The sequence below is a fragment of the Carcharodon carcharias genome, chromosome 18 (assembly GCF_017639515.1).
Source record: "Carcharodon carcharias isolate sCarCar2 chromosome 18, sCarCar2.pri, whole genome shotgun sequence".
Taxonomy (NCBI): domain Eukaryota; kingdom Metazoa; phylum Chordata; class Chondrichthyes; order Lamniformes; family Lamnidae; genus Carcharodon; species Carcharodon carcharias.
The window spans coordinates 36,500,484-36,522,271 of NC_054484.1; the positions used below are offsets into that span (position 1 = coordinate 36,500,484).

The 21,788-nt window shown below is 40.8% G+C and overlaps 1 protein-coding gene across 6 annotated transcripts in view; it reads right to left on the reverse strand.

Moving 5' to 3' along the window:
• LOC121290822 (sentrin-specific protease 7-like) overlaps positions 1 to 21,788 on the reverse strand; it is an 87,705-nt gene that overhangs the window by 34,257 nt on the left and 31,660 nt on the right. For all 6 annotated transcript variants that reach the window (XM_041211793.1, XM_041211792.1, XM_041211794.1 and 3 more), the window contains 2 exons: positions 17,094 to 17,209; positions 5,048 to 5,220 (listed from right to left, as the gene is read on the reverse strand). In XM_041211793.1, the coding sequence (XP_041067727.1) occupies positions 5,048 to 5,220; positions 17,094 to 17,209 (289 nt within the window). The remainder of the gene's footprint in view (positions 1 to 5,047; positions 5,221 to 17,093; positions 17,210 to 21,788) is intronic.

Consider the following 21,788-nt stretch of genomic DNA (forward strand, 5'->3'; position numbering starts at 1 on the left):
AACCTCCTCCCCATATTTTGTCTGTTCTCAGCTTGTGGATCTTCAGGCTGCCTGTACTGCACCACTGGAATCCTTGGCTCTGTCATCTTTTATATAGTTCCAACCAGAAGCTTTGGTTTTCGATCTGTTTCAGTCTTAGTTTCCTCAGAAATTTTCAATTAGGTGTGTTGCAAACATAACAAGCTTTGAAAGCACAGATTCTGTAACACACACAGTGCACTGATTGTTCCTGTCTGGAGCTTTTCAGCCAAAGATTCACTACTTATTGGTTCTTTGACATGTCAATCATATGCTAACTTCTGGTTTGTAGAGTGGAAAAAGAAGCTTAGTTTTTAAAGTACGATTCTAAGTACATCCATCTGTAACTTTTAATCATTGTAATGTACAAGCACCTATATTTTTAAAACCTATAATGTAATCTCGCCCCTTTTTCTGATGGGGGAGAGACAATTCATTGGAGAGCATTAATTGGATATAATAGCTGTCAATCCTCCAAGTGTCACTGTTAAACATCACGCCAAGGATAGGCAGACTCTGCAGTGAGAAGCGGACACACCCATCTCATTGATAGCTGTAATGCATGTTTCCTTAAAAGCATTAAAATACTTTTCATATTCTTTCACATTATCGGAATTGTACAGTACTGAATTTTAGATGGGGCTCTGTGAATACTAATCCATTCGAAAGGAAGACATTCAACTAACAAAGTTTGAGATCCATTGTACTAAACCATCAAAATGAAGATTGTGGTCTGGAACCTCCATTAAATAAAGTAATTTTTATCATTTAAATGTGGGCCCCCTCACTGCTGGGAACAATTTTCCATTATTTCCAGTGTAGACAAATTCTACCGTATTGCACTGGCAGAAAAAGTAATTAAATGTGAAATACTGGAATTTATCGCGTGGAGCTTGGAATACAAGAGCCAAGACATGGTACTTTAATTGTTTCGAGTCTTAAGACCCCCATCTAAAGTACTGCTTTCAGTTTTGGGTATCAAACCTCAGAAATTATATATTGGCCTAGGTGGGGATATAGCGTAGGTTCACCAGAATGATACTAGGGCTTAAGTTATGAGGAACAACTTGCAAAAACTTGGTTTATATTTTTGAGTTTAGAAGGTTGCTGGGTGATCAATTTGGGGTCTTTAAAATGATAAAAGGATTTGATAGAGTAGATATAAAAATGCATTTCCTCTAAAGGGGGAAATTTAGAACAAGGGGACATAATCTTAAAAAACAAATACAGGCCATTTCGGAATAAAATCAGGAAGCAATTTTTCCACACAAAGGGTGATAGAAATCAGTAAGCATTTTTGCACATGAAGGATTGTGGAAATTTGCAATTACGTTCCCCACCAAATATTGGTGCATGCTGAGCCTACTGAAATATAAGACTAAGATTCATAAGATTGTTAGACAAGTGTATTGGGGATATGGAGCAAAGGTAGATAGAGGGAGTTGAGGCAAAGATCAGCGATAATCTATAAAATGGAGGAACAGGCTCAATGTGCTAAATGCTGCTGTTGGTTAGGAAGGAGCAAAGGAGCAGGAGTATGCCATCCAGCCTCTGAAGCCTGTTCTACTATTCAATTATATAATGGCTGATCTGTATCTCGACTCCATCTGTCCATCTTGATTCCATAAACCCTAATACACTTAACTAACAAAACTGTTCCTATGTCCAAGTGAAGTACTCCAGTGACAGGAGTCACATCTGACACATGGACGATCATGGTAGTTGGAAGTGATTTTCACAGGCCCAGGCTATCATTGCGTGAGTTCCCTACAGCAGTGTTCTAAAATAATTACATTTTAGTTGCTTCATTTATAACCTTCCTCTTGTAATATGGCCAGTGGCAGGGATGTTCTCTAATTCAAAATTCTTCTATGGAATCAATGTTAATAAAGTAGGCCAAATTGACCTACAACAGAACTTAGATAACATCCAGACTTGTGCTGAAAAGGAGATCATATTTGTACCACTTAAGTGACTACCTCCAATAAGAAAAAGACAATGGACTTCCAACATTTAATGGCACTAACATTGCAAATAGATGCTGCTGGAACCTGCAGCTGGAGCTGCAACTGCAAAATGCTGAGCTCCCGTTGCTAACATCACTTCAGGGTCACCAGTGATGAGATTTAAATGAATCAGCCACATCAACACAATGACTACAAGAGCAGGACAAAGAGTGGGCACTCTTCAATAGGCAACTTACCTCATGACCCTTAAAACCCTCTCCACCCTCAAGGACCAAGTAAGGAGCATGAATTAGAATGATCATTGCTTGCTCGAATAGGTGCAGCCGTGACGTCAAGAAGCTCAACAGATCCAGGAGAAATAAGTCCACTTGATCACTGTTTCTGCTACTGTAATATCCACCCACTGCATCACTGGCTACAGTACATACTATTTACAGAAGGCATTGCAGCTACTCAATCCTATTTTAATGCCACCTCTGGTCCTCTTAAAGAGGATGAGCGGTAATCTCACATGAACATTATCACCTCCAAGTCACACACTATCCTGACTTGGACATACATCACCGTTCCTACATTACAAATGACTACACTTCAAAAGTATATCCTTGACTATAAAGCACCTTGAGGCATCTGGAATTAATGAAAGAATGTTGTATAGAGCCTTTCATTATTGCTAGGCCAAAATCCTGGAATTCCATACCCAACACCACTGTGGGAGAACCATCTCCTAAAGGACCGCTATGGTCAAGGTGGCCCAATGATATCTAGTCAGGGCAACTAAGGATAAGGAATAAATACAGCCTTGCTAGTATCATCTACTTCCCAGGAATAAATTAAACAAACAATAGAAGTGATTCAATAACTGTGCCAATATCTATTGTTCTGAACCTTTTTTACTGCAGACAGGTTCGCTAACAATTAGAAACTTCACATGCAGGAGATTCTCACAAAGACACATCCATTTTTGTGGTCCCAAGTATAATTTGTGTTCTTACTACAAAGTCACATTTGCAACTTCACCAGTCTGGCAACAGACTTCCCCCATCAACCATGGGGATGTCCAACTATGCCAAAAGCACAATGCTATACTATGCAATCAGCCGCCAGCTCAGTCTGCTTGGGGTAAAACCCCAAAATGAGAGATTCAGTTTGCAAACAGCAAACCTGACTCATACTAGCCATCATTGATACTTTGTTTAAAGTCCCATTCACCAATCACCCACTGCTGACCTACATGGGCTCTGGGTTAAACAATGACTTGATTTTAAAATTCTCATAGTTGTTTTCAAATTCCTCCACGGTCTCACTGCTCCCCACCTCTATAATCTCTTCCTACAACTGTCCAAGATATCTGCGCTCCTACAAATCTCACTCTTGAGCATCCCGGGTTCTATTCACTTTACCACTGACAGCCGTGCCTTCTGCTGAAAAGGGGCAGATAATATTTGTACCACTTAAGCTCTGGAGATTCATCCCAAAATCTTCTCTCTTAGCTCCTTTAAGACGCTCCTTAACATTTACCTCTTTGACCAAGCTTTTGGTCATCCAGCTTAATATAGCTCTTATGTAGCTCCGTCACAAACTTTGTTAACACTACTGTGAATCACCCGGGGACATTTTGCCACATTAAAGGTGCCCGGCATAAAATGCATATTCAAGAATTGAAAAAAAGTAATAAAAATTAGATAACAGCTTTTTCCATTTAAACTAAACAATCTCAAAATCTATGATAAACAGAAAATGTCCATGAGCTGAATGTTTTCTGTTTTGTCAGCTGCTTACGTTGTACAGAGAATGAAGCTACCGTGAATTTTCTATCAAATTATGACTATGCCAATATTTTCTGCAGCTGAACAATGAGAAGATCAAAAATTATCCTGATCAACCTCTGGCAAGAACTTCATATGCTTGGCTTAATCCCATTCCTCTTCCTAAATGCCCACTCAAGCTCAAAAAGCTTTAACACTTACCAGTATGCTTGTCGACTCTGACCCGTACTTCAAACCCATAAGCAGTCTATCACCAACACTGTTCATTTACACCATCGATCTCCTCTCCCACAATAATCCTGAAAAGCTTGTCACGCCTTCATCACCTACAGAGTTCATTTTCCCAGTACGCTGTTTACTGACACCCTAATCTTATAAAAATCCCAATTTGTCTAGAACTCAGCTTTTTATATTCTATCCCACAAAAAATTCGTGTAACCCCAATCTTTTGGGACCTCCACTGACTTCTTGACCCTCAATGCAACAATTTCAAAACCTTTGTTATTGTCTTTAAATCCATCCACAGCCTTACTCCTTTTATCCTATATCCCTGATGTCCCTCCTCCAATCTACCAATTAGGTCTATTCTGTGTGTTGTCCCCAAGTTACATTCTACCAATGGTGATAATGTCTTCAGCCATCTTACTCCTACATTCTGGAACTTGCTTTTATCCTGCCGACCACTTTGAACACCTTCTCCAACTCCCCTACTTAGATTCAGACTCCCAACTGTAAAATAGCTTGGAATATTTTGCTAGCTTAAAGATAATGTATAAATGCAAGTTGCTTTTGTTGAGCAGAGCCAAATTAAGTTTCCTAATATACAATGGCCAACTGAAATTAAAACAGGAAATGCTGGAAATACTCAGCTGGTCTGACAGCATCTGTGGAGAGACAACAGAGTAAACGTTTCAGGTCAAGGCCCTCAGATTTCCCGCATCCACAGTATTTTTCTTTTCCTTTAGTATTTAATTCATTGCCACTTCTTGTCCAGTAATGCCTACCTTGAACAGGTTCTGCTCTTCTCTTTGACGGGATTTCCATTTGTCTGTTCCATCCTGTTCACCTTCCTGGCTTTTCATTTCCCTCATGCTTGATAAATTCCCTTGACCGGAAACATTAACTTTCTCTCTCCAGGGATGCTGTCAGACCTGCTGCATATATCCAGCATTTTCTGTTTTTGTTTCAGGTTTCCAGCACCTGCAGTATTTTGCCTTAATGGTCAATCGAATTTGTTTTAATCCAAACTACACAGCTGCATATAAAATGACTGCTAAAAACATGTGGGCTAACCTGTGAAGGTGTAGCATTATTAATGTCTCTTTGGCTACAATGATCCTGAAGGTCAGTGCATAATCTTTTTTTCTTGGGGCTTGGAAGAGGTGATTCTTTTGGTTTGTCTTCATTTATTTTATTCTGTCCACAGAGCTGGTCTCCTTTCTCTGTCTGTTCTTTTCCAAAAACACCTGAAAAGAAAAGCTAACTCTTTAAAGTTTGCCACTTTTATGCAACTTCAAACTACTAAAATTCGGTAATGCTTTCAAGGTTCTGAAATAAATGAATTGCATCAGTCCTACAGACACTCTTAGATTTCACTGGTTCAAATGTATGCAGAGGTTACAATATACCACCAAACCATCTCCTTACTAGCGTTATTTGAGAATCTAAACACACATTTTTACTCCAAGATTTGCAAGGCTGAGGTTAAAAATAATAGAAGTGCTGTTGTCCAGTGAGCACAGAGCTTGTTGAGTGGTGGACATGATTCTATTTGGAGATAGCAGTCTTTATTGAGGGGTCTCAGGAGGCATGCAGGACAGGGCCTGGCTACGGCAGGGCTAGAGTCTGGGGAAGGGTCTGATCAGTGTCACTTCCCTTCACCTGATATCTCTCAGTGGGCTGATGAGGTGTTAATTATTATTCAAGCAAAGGAATGCCTGAGACTTGAACTTGCTTTCCTGAAACAAGAGTCAAACAAACTCAAAACGTTAACTCGTTTTTTTTCTCTCCACAGATGCTGCCAGACCTGCTGAATTTTTCCAGCATTTGCTGTTTTTATAGCCTTCCTGGAATGAGTTTTCATTGTGGGCATTTCTGTGGAAATTCATCTGGCACTTGGAGAAACCATCTTACTGTAAATTAAATAGCACTGTTTTAAAGAGTGTTGAATGGCGCTATGTTGCAAACTATTGCCCTTTCATCTCTGGGAATCTTTAGTTTGGAAAGAAGTAATGCATACGTCCTTCTCCCTAATGATTGCAAACATCTAACTATAATGAGTTGGACCAGACTCAACTCAACTTAGGGCCAGGAAGCTACAGTGAAATGTTGCCAAAAATCGAGCATTAAGATAGATATGCCGGAGAGAGATCACAAAGGCAGTTAGCTTTAGAATAGAAAATTCCACTAGCGCAGTAGAATAAGGTTGGGGTAAGACACAGTTGAAAGTTCATCTCAAATCCAAGCATCCCAATTTTGCAGCAGGATGTGATTTCCACTCCCCACTTTCACAATAAAATTCCCAAAATGACTTTCAATCCTAAAACTATTGATCTGAACGAGCCTTTTATAATATAGACAAAGTCTTGGGAAAGCAATCCCAAGGGCGCTGTTCTCCCAAGTTTACTTTCAAATTGCACCAATACACTTGGAAACCAATGGTCAAGGGGAACATTTTGGCAAGCTGTATACAGGAGTACTGACACAATTTTGGTGCACTATGGTGTTCCTCTGATGCCAACTCAAAAATAATACATTTGTGCAGGATGACCACGATGCAAGACCATAATGTCACCACAGAAATGACGTTATCCTCATTAAAACCCGTGGCAGTCATGGTGAAATGAAAAACAGTGTTTCTACCCATTGTCTGAAAGGCTGAAACATTTCTGGAAGTTTACCTCAAGGGATCTACATTATAAGAACCAGTGACCAAAGAACAATTTAGAAGCAGCTTCAAGTTTATTTATAATTGAAGGTGAGGATATGTAAAGCCAGAAGAGAAAGTATTCCATTTCCCTTAACTCATCAATCCACATTAGTTGGATTTCTCACAATGTAATTAATGTTGAAAGTGAGAGAGAGAGAAAAAATTGGGGATGCAAAAGAGGCTAGAATTAGAGGTGTGGAAATATCTTGAAGGGTTCTGGCGCTGGAGAAGAGAGAAAGGTAAGACTGTGAAGGGGTTTAAAAACAAGGATGAGAATTTTAAAATCAAAATGTTGCTTGACTGGGAGCCAATGTAGGTCAGCGAGCATATAGGTCATAGGTGAATGAAACTTGCTGTGATTTAAGACATGGGTAGCAGAGTTTGGATGACCTCAAGTTTACATAGGGTAGAATGTGGGCGACCAGCCAGGAGTGGTTTGGAATAGTCAAGTCTAAATGTAACAAAGTCATGAATGAGGATTTCAGCAGCAAATGAGCTGAGAAAGGGGAGAAGTCAATCAATTTTAGGGAGGTGGAAATAAGCGGCCTTAGTGATGGCATGAATATGAAGTTGGAAGCTCACTCGGGATCAAATGTGATATCAAGGTCGCAAACAGACTGGCTTAAACTTAGACTGTTGCCAGGGAGAGGGATAGAGGGGGTATCTAGGGAACAAAGTTTAGAGCGGGGATTGAAAACAATGGTTCTGGTCTTCTCAATATTTAATTGGAGAAAATTTATGCTCACCCAGTACTGGATGTTGGATAAGCAGTCTGACAACATAGTAACAGTGGAAGAGTTGAGGTTTGGTGGTCAAGTAGAACTGGCTGTTGTCAGCATGCATATAAAAACGAACAATGTGCCTTTTGATGATGTCGCCAAGAGGCAGAACATAGATGAGAAATAGGAGGGGCCAACGATCAATGCTTGGGGGACACCAGAGGGAATGGTGTGGGAGCAGGAACAGAAGCCCTTGCAAGTGGTTCTCTGCTATGATTAGATGGATATGAATGGAACCAGGTGAGAGTGGTCACACATAGCTGGTCGACACTGGAGAGGCGTTGGAGAGAATGGTGTAGTCAACCATGGCAACAGCTGCAGATAGGTCTAGAAGGGAATGTTTACTTTTGTGACAGTTACATTATTATTATTCTAATGCAGATCAGTGCAGTCCAACAGAAGGGTCATGAGGACTCGAAACGTCAACTCTTTTCTTCTCCGCCGATGCTGCCAGACCTGTTGAGTTTTTCCAGGTAATTCTGTTTTTGTTCTCCATCATACAGATAATGCAACCTATAAATTCCAAATTTGATCTTTACCATTAACTAATTTCAAACAGGTTACTCTGGACCAGTAACTCAGATAGGAAAGACAGGCAAAAAGAAGTCATCTTTTAGAAGTGCAATGCACTAAGAGTTGTTGGAAAATGCACACGTGAAATTAGGCAGCAGTGGATGAAACTCTGCTGCACAACACTGAAGAGCCTTTGACACACCTAGGCCAATGTATCCAGAATTATCAACCGGATAAGATAACTGAAGATTGGCTTAAGCACATGGAACCATAGCCTAATACTAATTACTGGATTCAGGTTGTGGAAAGAGGGACGGCTAAATGGACTTCAGGTAAAATGTTCTTCCAACCACAATAGGAAAAGCTGGAATTTCCTTGTGAGGAATATGTGGAACAAACTGTGAGTTTGTAAGAGATTACATAACATGAATACTCAGGGGAAATCCAATTACATTGCTATCAATTTTTACAATATCTTCAACCTTGCAAAGTTGGAAGCTATGAATCATAGAATTATAGAAGCTTATAGCAGAGGAGGCCGCCATTCCGTCCATCACGTGCGCTCACCTGTCAAAAGAGAATTATCCAGCCTAATCCTGCTTTCTAGTTCTTGGTCCATTGCCTCATGGTAAAGTTCAAGTGCATATCCAAGTATTATTTAAGTATGATCAGCGTTTCGGCTTTACCACCCTTATGGACAGCGAGTTCCAGAGCTCCACCACCCTCTGGATGAAAAAATTTCCCTCGACTCCCCTTAGTCTTTCTACTACTTACTTTAATCTACACCCCTTTGTTATTGACTTCTCTGCTAAGGGAAATGGATCCGTCCTAATGGATCCGTCATATCCACTCTGTTTGGGCTCCTTATTTTATACGTCTTAGTTAAATCTCCCCTCAGCCTCCTGTATTCCAAAGAAAACTACTAAGCCTATCTAATCGTTTCTGATAGCTGAAAGATTACATTCCTGATAACATCCTTTCAAATCCCCTCCGCACTTCTCGCTTGTGTGATCACATCCTTCGTTAATCAGTAGCAAACTGTACACAGTTCTCTAGCTGTGGCCTAATATTTTGCACAGTTTTAGCGTAACCTCCCAATTCTTATATTCAATATCTTGGCTAAAAAAATTATGCCATATGGCTTTTTAACCACCTTATCCACCTGTCCTGGTACCTTCAGGGATCTGTAGGGGCTCCAAGGTCCCTCTGTTGCTCTACAGTCTCAGCATCCTACCATTTATTGTGTATTCCCTTGCCTTGTTTTCCCTCCACAAATACATTACACTTCTCCAGACTGAATTCCATTTGCTTCTTTTCAGCCAACTCAACCAGTGCATTGATATCTTCTTACAGTCTACAGCTTTCTTCCTTACCATCAACCACATGGTCAATTTTTGGATCTTCTGCAAAATTCTTAATCATGCTCCCTATAAAGTGAAGTCCCACCATTCGCAAGTTCCTCTTTCACAAACTCGTTAAACCGCACAAAAGTCTTTGTACATTAGATCACCCAGTGTGGGCCCAAATGTTCACTTATCCACAGTTTTAAAAATAAAAATTAGAAGCTAACTTTAGAAAATGCTGAAAAATAGAAATGCCATCTAAATGAAGTTAAAAAAACAGAAGGCATAGTTCCCGCAGTAGAAAGTGTGCACTGGGCGTATGTCATCTGCCATTATTTGCACGTGGGTGTTCCTTGTCGCTGCGGTTTAATTCCTGATCACAGTGTAGTATCTGGGCAGTCTTTAAACCCATACCTTTAAGCATGTATAGTACCATATTTAAAAATAAGCGAGCCAGAACCAAGCAGTAAACGTCCTAGAAAAGTAAAAACACTTGCCCAAAAAGTGACAATATCAGACAGACTGAAAAATGGTGCTAGTGTGACCATGTTAGCCAGGGAATAGTGTCAATGAATCTACAATTAGATACAAAAGGCAGTCTGAAGATAAAAACAAGAGCCAATGTTATTGCTTCTGGTAGTCATGCTGCCAGGTTAACTTCTGTAAGTAGGAGGGATCCACACTTGGAAGAAATGGAGAAGTTACTAAATGTGTGGATAGAGCACCAGCAACAAAGGAGGGCCCCAGTTAATGATCCAATCATTTGAAATATGGTGCTTGAATTATACCAGTGCATAAAAAGTAGTAAAGAGGGTAGTGCTGTTACTGGTGATAATAACGATAGTGAAGGTGGTGCAGAAGGGGCCTCCACTTTACCTTCCAGAGGATTTTCAGCCAGCACAGGATGGTTTGATCGCTTTAAAAAAACATTTTGTTCTACATAATGTGAAATTGGTGGGGGTGCCTGCATCAATGACCATGCAGCTGCAGTAGAGTTTCCCCAAGGTGCTGCAGAAATGCATTGAGGAGAGAGGGTATCAGGCAGAGCAGGTCTTTAACACAGACAAAACTGGCCTGTTCTGGAAGAAAATGGCGAACAGGATTTAACCAAAAGAAATAAGGACAGCACCTGGTTTTAAAGCTGCAATGGACAGGCTTACACTCTTACTATGTGCCAGTGTGAAAGGTTTTAAGTGTAAAGTAATGCTGGTTTATATGTTAGAAAACCCTCAAGCCTCATCTATCAGTTTTTTGGAAGGCTAACAGCAGTGCCTGGGTTACGGCTGTAGTGCTCGACGACTGATTGAGAGTTGCTTTACACGAGGTCGGCACTTATCTAAGGGAAAAAACTTGTTCTTCAAGGTCCTACTTATCCTCGATAATCCACCTGGACATCCACACTCTCATGCAGTCAGCCATCCAGATGCTGATATTTTGTTTTTACCCTCAAATACGACCTCACTTATCCAGCCAATGGGCCGGGGGCTATTGCATCCTTCAAAGCTGACTACACCCATAGAAGTTTCAGCCACATCATCAACCTTATGGAAGCAAACCCTTTGACCACTGTGCGTGATTGCTGCAAGGAATTCAACATACAAACAAGGAGCTGGAATAGGCCACTTGGCCCCTCCAGCCTGCTCCACCATTCAATAAGGTAATGGCTGATCTGATTGTAACTTCAACTCCATATTCCTGCTTACCCATACATACAATAACCTTTTACCTTCTTGCTTATCATGCATCTATCTACCTCTACCTTAAAAATATTTAAAGACTCTGCTTCCACAGACTTTTGAGGAACTGTGTTCCAAAGACTCATGACCCTCTTAGAGGAAAAATTTCTCCTCAGTTCTGTCTTAAATGGGCGGCCCCTCATTTTTAGATAGTGTCCCAGACTGCTGAGGGAGGCAAGGGAGGAGATCGCAGGGGCTCTGACCCAAATTTTTAATTCCTCTCTGGCCATGGGGGGAGGTGTCAGAGGACTGGACAACAGATAATGTGGTTCCGCTATTTAAGAAGGGTTGTAGAGATAAGCCAGGGAACTACAGCCCAGTGAGTCTCACATCAGTGGTAGGGAAACTATTGGAGAAATTTCTGAAGGAGAGTATCCATCTCCACTTGGAGAGGCAAGGTTTGATCAGGGATAGTCAGCATGGATTTGTCAGAGGGAGATCATGCCTAACAAATTTGATTGAATTTTTTGAGGAGGTGACCAGGTGTGTAGATGAGGGTAGTGCAGTTGATGTAGTTTATATGGATTTCAGCAAAGCCTTTGACAAGGTCCCACATGGGAGACTTATAAGGAAGGCAAAGGCACATGGGATACAGGGTAATTTGATAAGGTGGATTCAAAATTGGCTTAGTTGTAGGAAGCAGTGGATGATGACAGAAAGATGCTTTAGTGACTGGAAGCCAGTGTCCAGTGGCGTACCACAGGGATCTGTGCTCAGTCCCCTATTATTTGTCATTTATAAAAACGACATAGATGACTATGTGGGGGGTAGGATTAGTAAGTTTACGGGTGACATAAAGATTGGCTGGGTGGTTAACAGTGAGTTGAGTGTCTTGGGCTACAGGAAGATATAGACGGGATAGTCAAATGCGCAGGTAAGTGGCAGATGGAATTTAACCCTGAAAAGTGTGAGGTGATACACTTTGGAAGAAGTAATTTGACAAGTAAGTATTCAATGAATGGCATGGCACTAGGAAGTTCTGAGGAACAAAGGGACCTTGGCATGTTTGTCCATAGATCTCTGAAGGTGGAGGGGCATGTTAATGGGGTGGTGAAAAAGGCAAATGGGACACTTGCCTTTATCAATCGAGGCATAGATTACAAAAGTAGGGAAGTCATGTTGGAGTTGTATAGAACCTTGGTGAGGCCACAGCTGGAGTACTGTGTGCAGTTCTGGTCGCCACATTATAGGAAGGATGTGATTGCACTGGAGGGGGTGCAGAGGAGATTCACCAGGATGTTGCCTGGGATGAAACATTTAAGTTATGAAGAGAGGTTGGATAGACTTGGGTTGTTTTGGCTGGAGCAGAGAAGACTGATCGAGGTGTACCAGATTATGAGGGACATGGACAGGGTGGATAGGGAGCAGCTGTTCCCCTTAGTTGAAGGGTCAGTCACAAGGGGGCATAAGTTCAAGGTGAGGGACAGGAGGTTTAGGGGGGATGTGAAGAAAAACTTTTTTACCCAGGTGGTGGTGACAGTCTGGAATGCACTGCCTGGGAGGGTGGTGGAGGGGGGTTGCCTCACATCCTTTAAAAAGTACCTGGATGAGCACTTGGCTCGTCATAACATTCAAGGCTAAGGGCCAAATGCTGATAAATGGGATTAGGTAGGTAGGTCAGGTGATTCTCGTGTCAGTGCAGACTCGATGGGCCGAAGGGCCTCTTCTGCACTGTGTGATTCTGTGATGACCCCTAGCTCTAGATTTTCTCCCAAAGGAAAACATCCTTTCCATATCCACCCTGTCAAGGCCCCTCAGGATCTTATCCGTTTCAATCAAGTCGCCTCTTACTCTTCTAAACTCTAGCGGATACTAGCCTACCCTATCCAGCCTTTTTGCATAAGACAACCCATCCATTCTAGGTACTAATCTAATAAACCTTCTCTGAACTGCTTCAAATGCATTTACATCCTTCCTTAAATAAGGAAACCAATACTGAACACAGTACTCCAGATGTAGTCTCATCAATGCCCTGTATAACTGAAGCATAACTTCCCTACTGAGCTTATTTTTTTATTCATTCATATGAAGTGGGCTTCATTGGTTGGGCCAGCATTATTGCATATCTCTAGTTGCCCTTGAGAAGGTGGTGGTGAACTGTCTTCTTAAACTGCTGCAGTCCATGTGGTGTAGCTACACCCAAAGTGCTGTTAGGAAGGGAGTTCCAAGATTTTGACCCAGCAACAGTGAAGGAACGATGATATATTTCCAAGTCAGGATGGTGAGTGACTTGGAGGGGAACTTCCAGGTGGTGGTGTTCCCATCTATCTGTAGCCCTTGTCCATCTAGATGGTAGTGATCATGGGTTTGGAAGATGCTGTCTAAGGAGCCTTGGTGAATTCCTGCAGTGCATTTTGCAGATGGTACATATTGCTGCTACCGTGGCGGAAGGAGTGAATTTTTGTGGATGTGGTGCCAATCAAGTGGGCTGCTTTGCCCTGGATGGTGTCAAGCTTCTTGAGTGTTGTGAGAGATGCACTCATCCAGGAAAGTGGGGAGTATTCCATCGCACTCCTGACTTGTGCCTTGTAGATGGTGGAGAGGCTGTGGGGAGTCAGGAGATGGGTTACTCATCGCAGGACTCCTAGCTTCTGACCTGCTCTTCTGGTCACAGTATTTATATGGCTAGTCCAGTTCAGTTTCTGGTTAATGGTAACCCCCAGGATGATGATAGTGGGGGATTCAGTGATGGTAATGCCATAGAATGTCAAGGGGCGATGGTTAGGCTCTCTCTTGTTGGAGATGGTCATTGCCTGGCATTTGCGTGGCCACATGTTACTAACCACTTGTCAGCCCAAGCCTGGATATTGTCCAGATCTTGCTGCATTTGGACATGGACTGCTTCAGTATCTGAGTTGCCACGAATGGTACTGAACATTGTGCAATCATCAACAAACATCCCCACTTCTGACCTTATGATGGAAGGAAGGTCATTAATAAAGCAGGGGAAGATGGTTGGGCTGAGGACACTGCCCTAAGGAACTCCTGCAGTGATGTACTGGAGCTGAGATGACAGCTCCAGCAACCACAAACATCTTCCTTTGTGCTAGGTATGACTCCAACCAGTGGAGAGTTTTCCACATGATTCCCATTGACTCCAGTTTTAATAGGGCTCCTTGATGTCACACTCAGCCAAATGTGACCTTGATGTCAATTCTCACCTCACCTCGGGAGTTTAGCTCTTTTGTCCATGTTTGAATCAAGGCCGTAATGAGGTCAGGAGCTGAGTGGCCCTGGCAGAACCCAAACTGGGCATTAGTGAGCAGGTTATTGCTAAGCAAGTGCTGCTTGATAGCACTGTTGATGATCTCTTCCATTACTTTATTGATGAAGGAGAGTAGGCTGAAGGGGTGGTAATTGGCTGGGTTGGTTTTGCCCTGCTTTTTGTGCACAGGACATACCTGGTCCACATAGCCAGGTAGTTGTAGCTGTACTGGAACAGCTTGGCTAGGGGTGCGGCAAGTTGTGGAGCACAAGTCTTCAGTACTATTGCCGGAATATTGTCAGGGCCCATAGTCTTTGCAGTATCCAGTAACTTCAGCGGTTTCTTGATATCGCATGGAGTGAATTGAATTGGTTGAAGACTGCCATCTGTGATGCTGGGGACCTCTGGAGGAGGCACAGATGGATCATCCACTCTGCACTTCTGGCTGAAGATTGTTGCAAATGCTTCAGCCTTATCTTTTACACTGATGTGCTGGGCTCCCCCATCATTGAGGATGGGGACATTTGTGGAGCCGCCTCCTCCATTGAGTCGTTTAATTGCCCATCACCATTCATGACTGTATGTGGCAAGGCTGTAGATCTGATCCGTTGGTAGCTCTGTCTATCATTGCTACTTAGGACTATTTGCATGCCAAACAGCATGTGTTATAGCTTCACCAGGTTGACACCTAATTTTTAGGTATGCCTGGTGCTGCTCCTGGTAAGCCCTCCTGCACTCCTCATAGAACGAGGGTTGGACTCCTGTTTTCTGGTAATGGTAGAGTGGGGGATATGCCAGGCCATGAGGTTACAGATTGTGTTCCAGTACAATTCCGCTGCTGCTAATGGTCCACTGCACCTCATGGATGCCCAGTCTTGAGTTGCTAGATCTGTTCGAAATCTATCCCATTTCGCAAGGTGGTAGTGCCACACAACACGATAGAGGGTATCCTCAATATGAAGGTGGGACTTGGTCTCCTTAACGACTGTGTGGTGGTAACTCCTACCGATATGGTCATAGACAGATGCATCTGTGGACGGCAGGTTGGTGAAAATGAAGTCAAGTATGTTTTTCCCTCTTGTTGGTTCCCTCACCATCTGCCGCAGACCCAGTCTAGCAGCTCTGTCCTTTAGGACTCGGCCAGCTCGGTCAGTAGTGCTACCACCAAGCCACTCTTGGTGATGGACATTGAAGTCCCCTACCCAGAGTATGTTCTGTGCCCTTGCCATCCTCAGTGCTTCCTCCAAGTGGTGTTCAACATGGAGGAGTGCTGATTCATCAGCTGAGAGAGGGCAGTACGTGACAATCAGCAGATTTCCTTGCCCATGTTTGACCTAATGCCATGAGACTTCATGGAGTCTGGAGTTGATGTTGAGGACTCCCAGGGCAACACCCTACTGACTGTGTACTACTGTGCCACCACCTCTGCTGCTATTTGATTCCCCTCGCAATGAACAATAACATTCTATTAGCTTTCCTAATTACTTGCTGTACCTGCAACCTAACATTTTGCGATTCATGCACTAGGACACCCAAATCACTCAGAGCTCTGCAATTTCTCACCATTTAGATAATATGCTTAATTTTTATTCTTCCTTCCAAAATGGACAATTTCACATTTACCCATATTATACTCCATTTGCCAGATCTTTGCCCACTTACTTAACCTATCTGTATCCCTTTGTAGCTTCATGATCTCTTCACAACTTAATTTCCTGCCTACCTTTGTGTCATCAGCAAATTTAGCAACCACACCTTTGGTCTCTTCTTCCCAGCACTGATCCCTGTGGCACACCACTTATTACATCTTGCCAACCAGAAAATGACCTCAGAGAAATAGGGATAATTAAGGACTCATGGAATGAAGTTAGAGGATCAACCAAAAGTGGCCTGAGGCTGTGAATGATTTCACAGGGTTCCTTAATGTGGATGCTGAAATAACCAAGATTGTTGAGTTGGCAAAACAAGTTGGAGGGGAGGGATTTGAAGACCTGGCCAAAGGTGAAGAAGAGGAGTGGTTTCAGTCTTTTCAAGAGGAACCCGCCACAGAAGTGTTGGTAGACCTGATGAAATTAAGTGAATTTAAACAGGAGCAGGAAGAGCAGCCTAAGAAAGCTCATTTAACACCCAAGACAAGGCAGACCTTGTAAGATCAGTAGAAGATTTGAGAAAACAGGTGACAGATTATGATACAAACATGGAAAGAAACACTGCCTTCTGTAGAGTGATTGACACTGCAATTGTTCCTTACCAAGAACTTTACCAAATTGAAAAGCAGTCAAAAATAACATTTTTTTTAATCTACATCAGCATCAGCCACTTCACCCACTCACTCCACCTTCACACTGAAGTACAGTACTGGGTGACAAATTATACATTGTTCTTATTTTATTGCTTTATTTAACAATTTCTCCAGTAAATCTTTCTCAAATTTATTAAAAGCATAGTTTTTATTGCCTTTGACCCTTTAAACATGTTAAATTTTAAGATGGCTGAAACCTATCTAATTGACTCCCATTTTTAAGTATGTTTGCCGTTCACAATTTCGCCATTTGCGAGATTCTGCAGGAATATAGCCCCCCTTAAAGGCAGGACTTTACTGTATTCATGTTTAAATCAATGATATTTAGAGAAATTAGAGGATCTAAATTCCATGCATGTCAAATAAATGACTAATCAAAAATGATTAATCTTAAAATTATTAGTATGATGGAGTCGACAGCAAATTTTCTCGTTTATAACACTTCTTGTAGCATCGTTCTTTTCTCAACAGGAATGCAGTACAAATCTGGGAATTCGTGCATCAACATAGTATATAATATAATTCTACACACCTTTAGCCTCTTTCTTAGAATTTCTTCCAGGTGATGTGCTATTTTCCTTCGGTCTGGTTAAATTTTCACTCTGTTTCTGAATACAACATTCTGATCTCTTCTCAGACTGCACTCCCCTGGAACACATTTAAGTTGAACGTAATTACCCATGCAAAAAACATCAACGTTTTTTTTAATTTTACTTTCATATAGATGCAGCCGCTAAGTGTGCAGGCTCTTTAAAATTTTGCAGGACCGTGCAATAACTTAAAGGGGCTGACTAGTGTGCAGCCTGTGCAGGAACTATCAAGTTGCTGTGCAGCTTACAGAGAATATTGGTCAGCACCATTGTTACATATTGGACCAGATTTTGTGGTGATAATGACTGCAAAACTATCAGTGTTCATCTGCATTACTCCAACAAGACGGTAATTTCTGGAGTCCGCATAAGTATGGATTAATGTGGAAATCCAGCAGTTACTATCAGTGATTTATGCTTTTCCAGAGATTTTACCGTAGAGCCAACCCCCAGACCGCAATTAATACAATATCAGTGAATTGACAAGATCTTCAACTCTTATACTGTCTTGCTGTAAAAACGCTTGAAAAACTACACCTTGCTGAATGAGATGTAACTGGGTTTAACAGCACACTAACTTCAGAATTTCTGCTAAACACTCTCATTGACCCTGAGAAGCTAATTTTATATTTGTGGACTGTCAGATTTCTCCATTAGGATACAACAATTCCACATTTTGTTTATCTTCATTTTTATCTTCTATCTTAATCCAAACATAAACCATTTATTTTGCTATCTAAACATTTACATTAAAACTGAAGGATAAGTTTTTTTTTAATTTCCTGGTTTGCTGTGCGTGAAGACATTAATATGATAATCTGCTTACCTGTTTGCTATCATCATTGCTGCATCCCATTGAATGGTGTCAGGTTTAAACTGCTGTTGGGAAATGGTAAAGCCACTCCACAGAGATCACTGAATCTTTGTAGGCAGCTTTCTTAGAATCAGCAGCAGTGCCCATTACCTCACAGCAACAGTCAGGCCAACACAATAATAGTTATACCCAATTTTTAAGTCATCATCATTCATTTGCATACTATACATTCTGGTACTAATGGACTTTTTGAATGAATTTACTTAAAATAAATACATACAACAAAATACATACAACAAAGAGGGCAATAATGTAAAATAAAGCCAAGTAAAATGGCAGTATACTTTCCAGCTTAGTGCAAAACAGTTGCATGTCACAGGAAGCCATCAACCTGTATTGGAAAATAGTTTTCTATGCAGGATGAACATCTTGAACTGTAAATTCTTGAATTTACTTAAGACAGTTTAAGAAAAACAAATTGGGAGGAACAAATTTTTTTTTAATATGTTTTTTTGCCTTCTTCAAAATGAAAAGAGATTGCTTCTTGGGCGGGCGGAAGCTGTTCTGCAATGTTAGGCGACATTTATAAAGGAAGGGTGTTTATGTGCAGATAAATATGGAAGTGAGGAGTCGTTTAAACTCAGAAGGGAATAGCAGGGAAAATAAAAGCAATCAGAAAAAGCAAGTAGATAAGAACTAGAGGAGGTCAAGAGACGAATAAAACAGAATTCAGCAAAATGAATTGCAGGAGGAATAAAGGATTGCAGAGTGAAATTAAATTGACCAATTCTAAGTAGGGAAGAAAATAAAGCAGAGTAAGGAGGTTTTAGCTGGAACAGAACCAAAAAATCCAAGGGAAAAGAAGCAGCATTAATATAAACAAATGGTAAATGCTTAATGCATGGAAAATAATTTGAGACCTAAAAGAAAAAATGTCATAGCAAGATTAGATTTATAGTGTTAGCAGAAACTTGGCTGCAAACTTGAAAGAAGTGCAATTAATTATATAGCATTACAATATTTTAGGAGGGCCAAAGTAACAATAGACAAGAGGATTGGCAACATTGGTGAAGGAGTAAATATTATATAGAAAAACATTTTAAAATATTCAGACACAGGCAACATGGCTGGAGCTTAAAATTTAAAGAATTCATATTAGTATGGCTGCATTGTAGGAGGGAAGTGGAAGGGAAATTTGACGGGAGTTCATGGAAATGAGTAGGAACAAAACTGTCATTATAGATTTAATTACCTAATCTGATTGTGACGGAGTGAGAGTAAATGGAATTTTTAAATTGTGTGTAGGACTCCTTCATCAAGTAGCATGGTTGCATAATTACAAGGGCAGAGCTGCACTAAATCTGGTTGTAACAAAACAGATCAGATAGAATAACTAAATGGAAGCGCCTTGAAAGTAATGATCATAATACGATAACTTCCCCCCATCTATCTGGTAAGAATTTAATAAAAAAACTAGGACACCAGATTGAAATATGACAGATTGAATAAAAGAAGAGGAATGAGCTGGCTGAAGTGAGGCAGAAAGAGAAATTGTCACACAGGACTGCAGATTAACAATTTAATTATTTCTGTAAATATAACACGCAGGACAGCAAAGTATCAAAACAGCTCTTGGCAATGTTGCCCCCTTTTTATGGCATTGGCTGCCTTAGGGTAGGTTTAAAGGGCCAATTTGAATGTTAGTGAAAGGGTGAATCTATGAATGGGTGAGGTGGTAAGGGGTAGTCGGGTCTGGTCGAGTGGGGATGATTGGGTTTTGTAGTTAGCCAGATGTTAAACTAGGGTTTCAGTGAATATTTTCTGGGTAACTATTCAGATAAGTACTGCAGATCTCTCCCAAGTCTCCGACTTTGACTCAGAGTCAAAGACATTCACAGAGGGTCCCAGGGAGCAAGGGAATTGCCCATCGGAAATTGAAACTTCCGGACAATTCCCACAGAAGTCCTTGCATCAGATCTTCCACAGGGTCCCAATGCGCATCTTCAGAACATTATTTGGCCCTTAATGTGTTACTGCCTGCCATCCTTAGATAAGTTGCTTAATGCTTTAAATATGATATTTAAATACAGGTTTCCTTTTATTAACTGAAAATCCTACAAGACATTTTTCATCCCTACACCAAACAAAAAGCTGCTCTACTCACAGTTCCATCACAATAGCTATAGCGCACACACTACTGTCCCACCACCCAAAATTGCTAGTTGCATTAAGTCATACAAACCCAAATAATATGCAAATCAGCAGCTGGTGTGAATAGCATCTGATAAAACTGTAATACAAGATCAGCATTGAGTTGACTTTTCAAAGAATGGGCTTCAAAAGAAAAGTCACCTGAATGCAAAAGACTACATTAAAACACCAAAAGCTATACCGCTGTGAAAGCGGAGGTTCTGAATCATACCCTTTGGAAATTAAGGTTACAACAGACTTTCATGAACACATTAACTACATACATTTTGAAACAAACTCTCTGATCCCAACTAAAAACTTAGCAAGTTACCTATCATATCAACTTTTATTTCTTCTATATGTATACCTGTGCAATATGCATTCTATACTTGACTTTTTGGAATTGTTTGCATGAATTAAGAAAGATCAGTCATCATGCATAGAGGTGTTGTATGTCAAGAATATGGAGTGTAACAGAACTTTGTTAAAATAGGTTTGGAATACTCAATTAATTGGAAATCAAAGATTAAAATAAAAGCATTATAAAAATTCACATGTACTGAATACAAAATGTAAAAATATCTGTTTTAACACTTAATGTTCAATTTTAGGTAAAACATACAATAACTCGCATTTATGTAACACCTTTTATGTTGTAAAACACGCCAAGGCGCTTCATGAGAGCTAAATCTGCCAAAAGCCAAAGGAGGAGATATTAGGTAACTAAAAGCTTGGTCAAAGAGGTAGGTTTCAGGAAGAAGAAACTGGTGAAGGCACAAAGAGGCTAAAAGAGGGAATTCCAGAATTTGAGCTTTAGATAGCTAAAGGTAATATCACGAAGTTGTGGAGCCTAGGAAGTGGGGATGTACAAGGCCATAGTTGGAAGAACAGTGTTCTCAGAGGATTGTAGGGCTGGAGGCAGTTACAGAGATAAGGAGGAGTGAGGCTATGGAGGGCATATTCTAGACAGGTTTAATTTTGATTTGATGACGTGCAGTAGGCATTAGAAAGTTATATAGTAAGAAAAAGTTTTCTTGATTCAGATAAAAACAGAAGACTTGTCTACACATTTCTAGGAGACATCCCAATCCTTGTTTTGAAATAAACATAGGCATGCATGTCAATTTATGCACAGCAAAATCTGGTGAAATGAACAGTTAATTGGTTTTCATTGTGTTAACTGGTTTTCATGGTGTCAAGACACTCAAAACTCCTTGCTTTTAAAATAATGAAATAGGGTCTTTAGTACTTTTGAGCAGGTGGACGGCTTTTGGCTTAGAATTATATCTGAAGAGCACTACCTTTTGATAATGCAACAATGTCTCACTATTGCGCTGAACTTTCATCTTAGATTATGCACCTACATTTTGGAGGAGTTTTGACCCTTCTACTCCAAGGTGAGAGAATGCTGCCAACTCAACCAACCTGAAAAATATTATAGACACTTCAATCACTTGAGAATTCCCAGTCCTCAAGATTTACCACTAATCTATTCTGGAGGGTAAGAAATTAGATTATCTGCATTTCTATGCAAGGACATCAAAGCAGCTCAAGAGCAGGGATTGGCTTTTGTGTGGATAAAGATGTCAAGAACAATGCCCTCAAGAATGGAAGACTTTTCATCTTGTACATT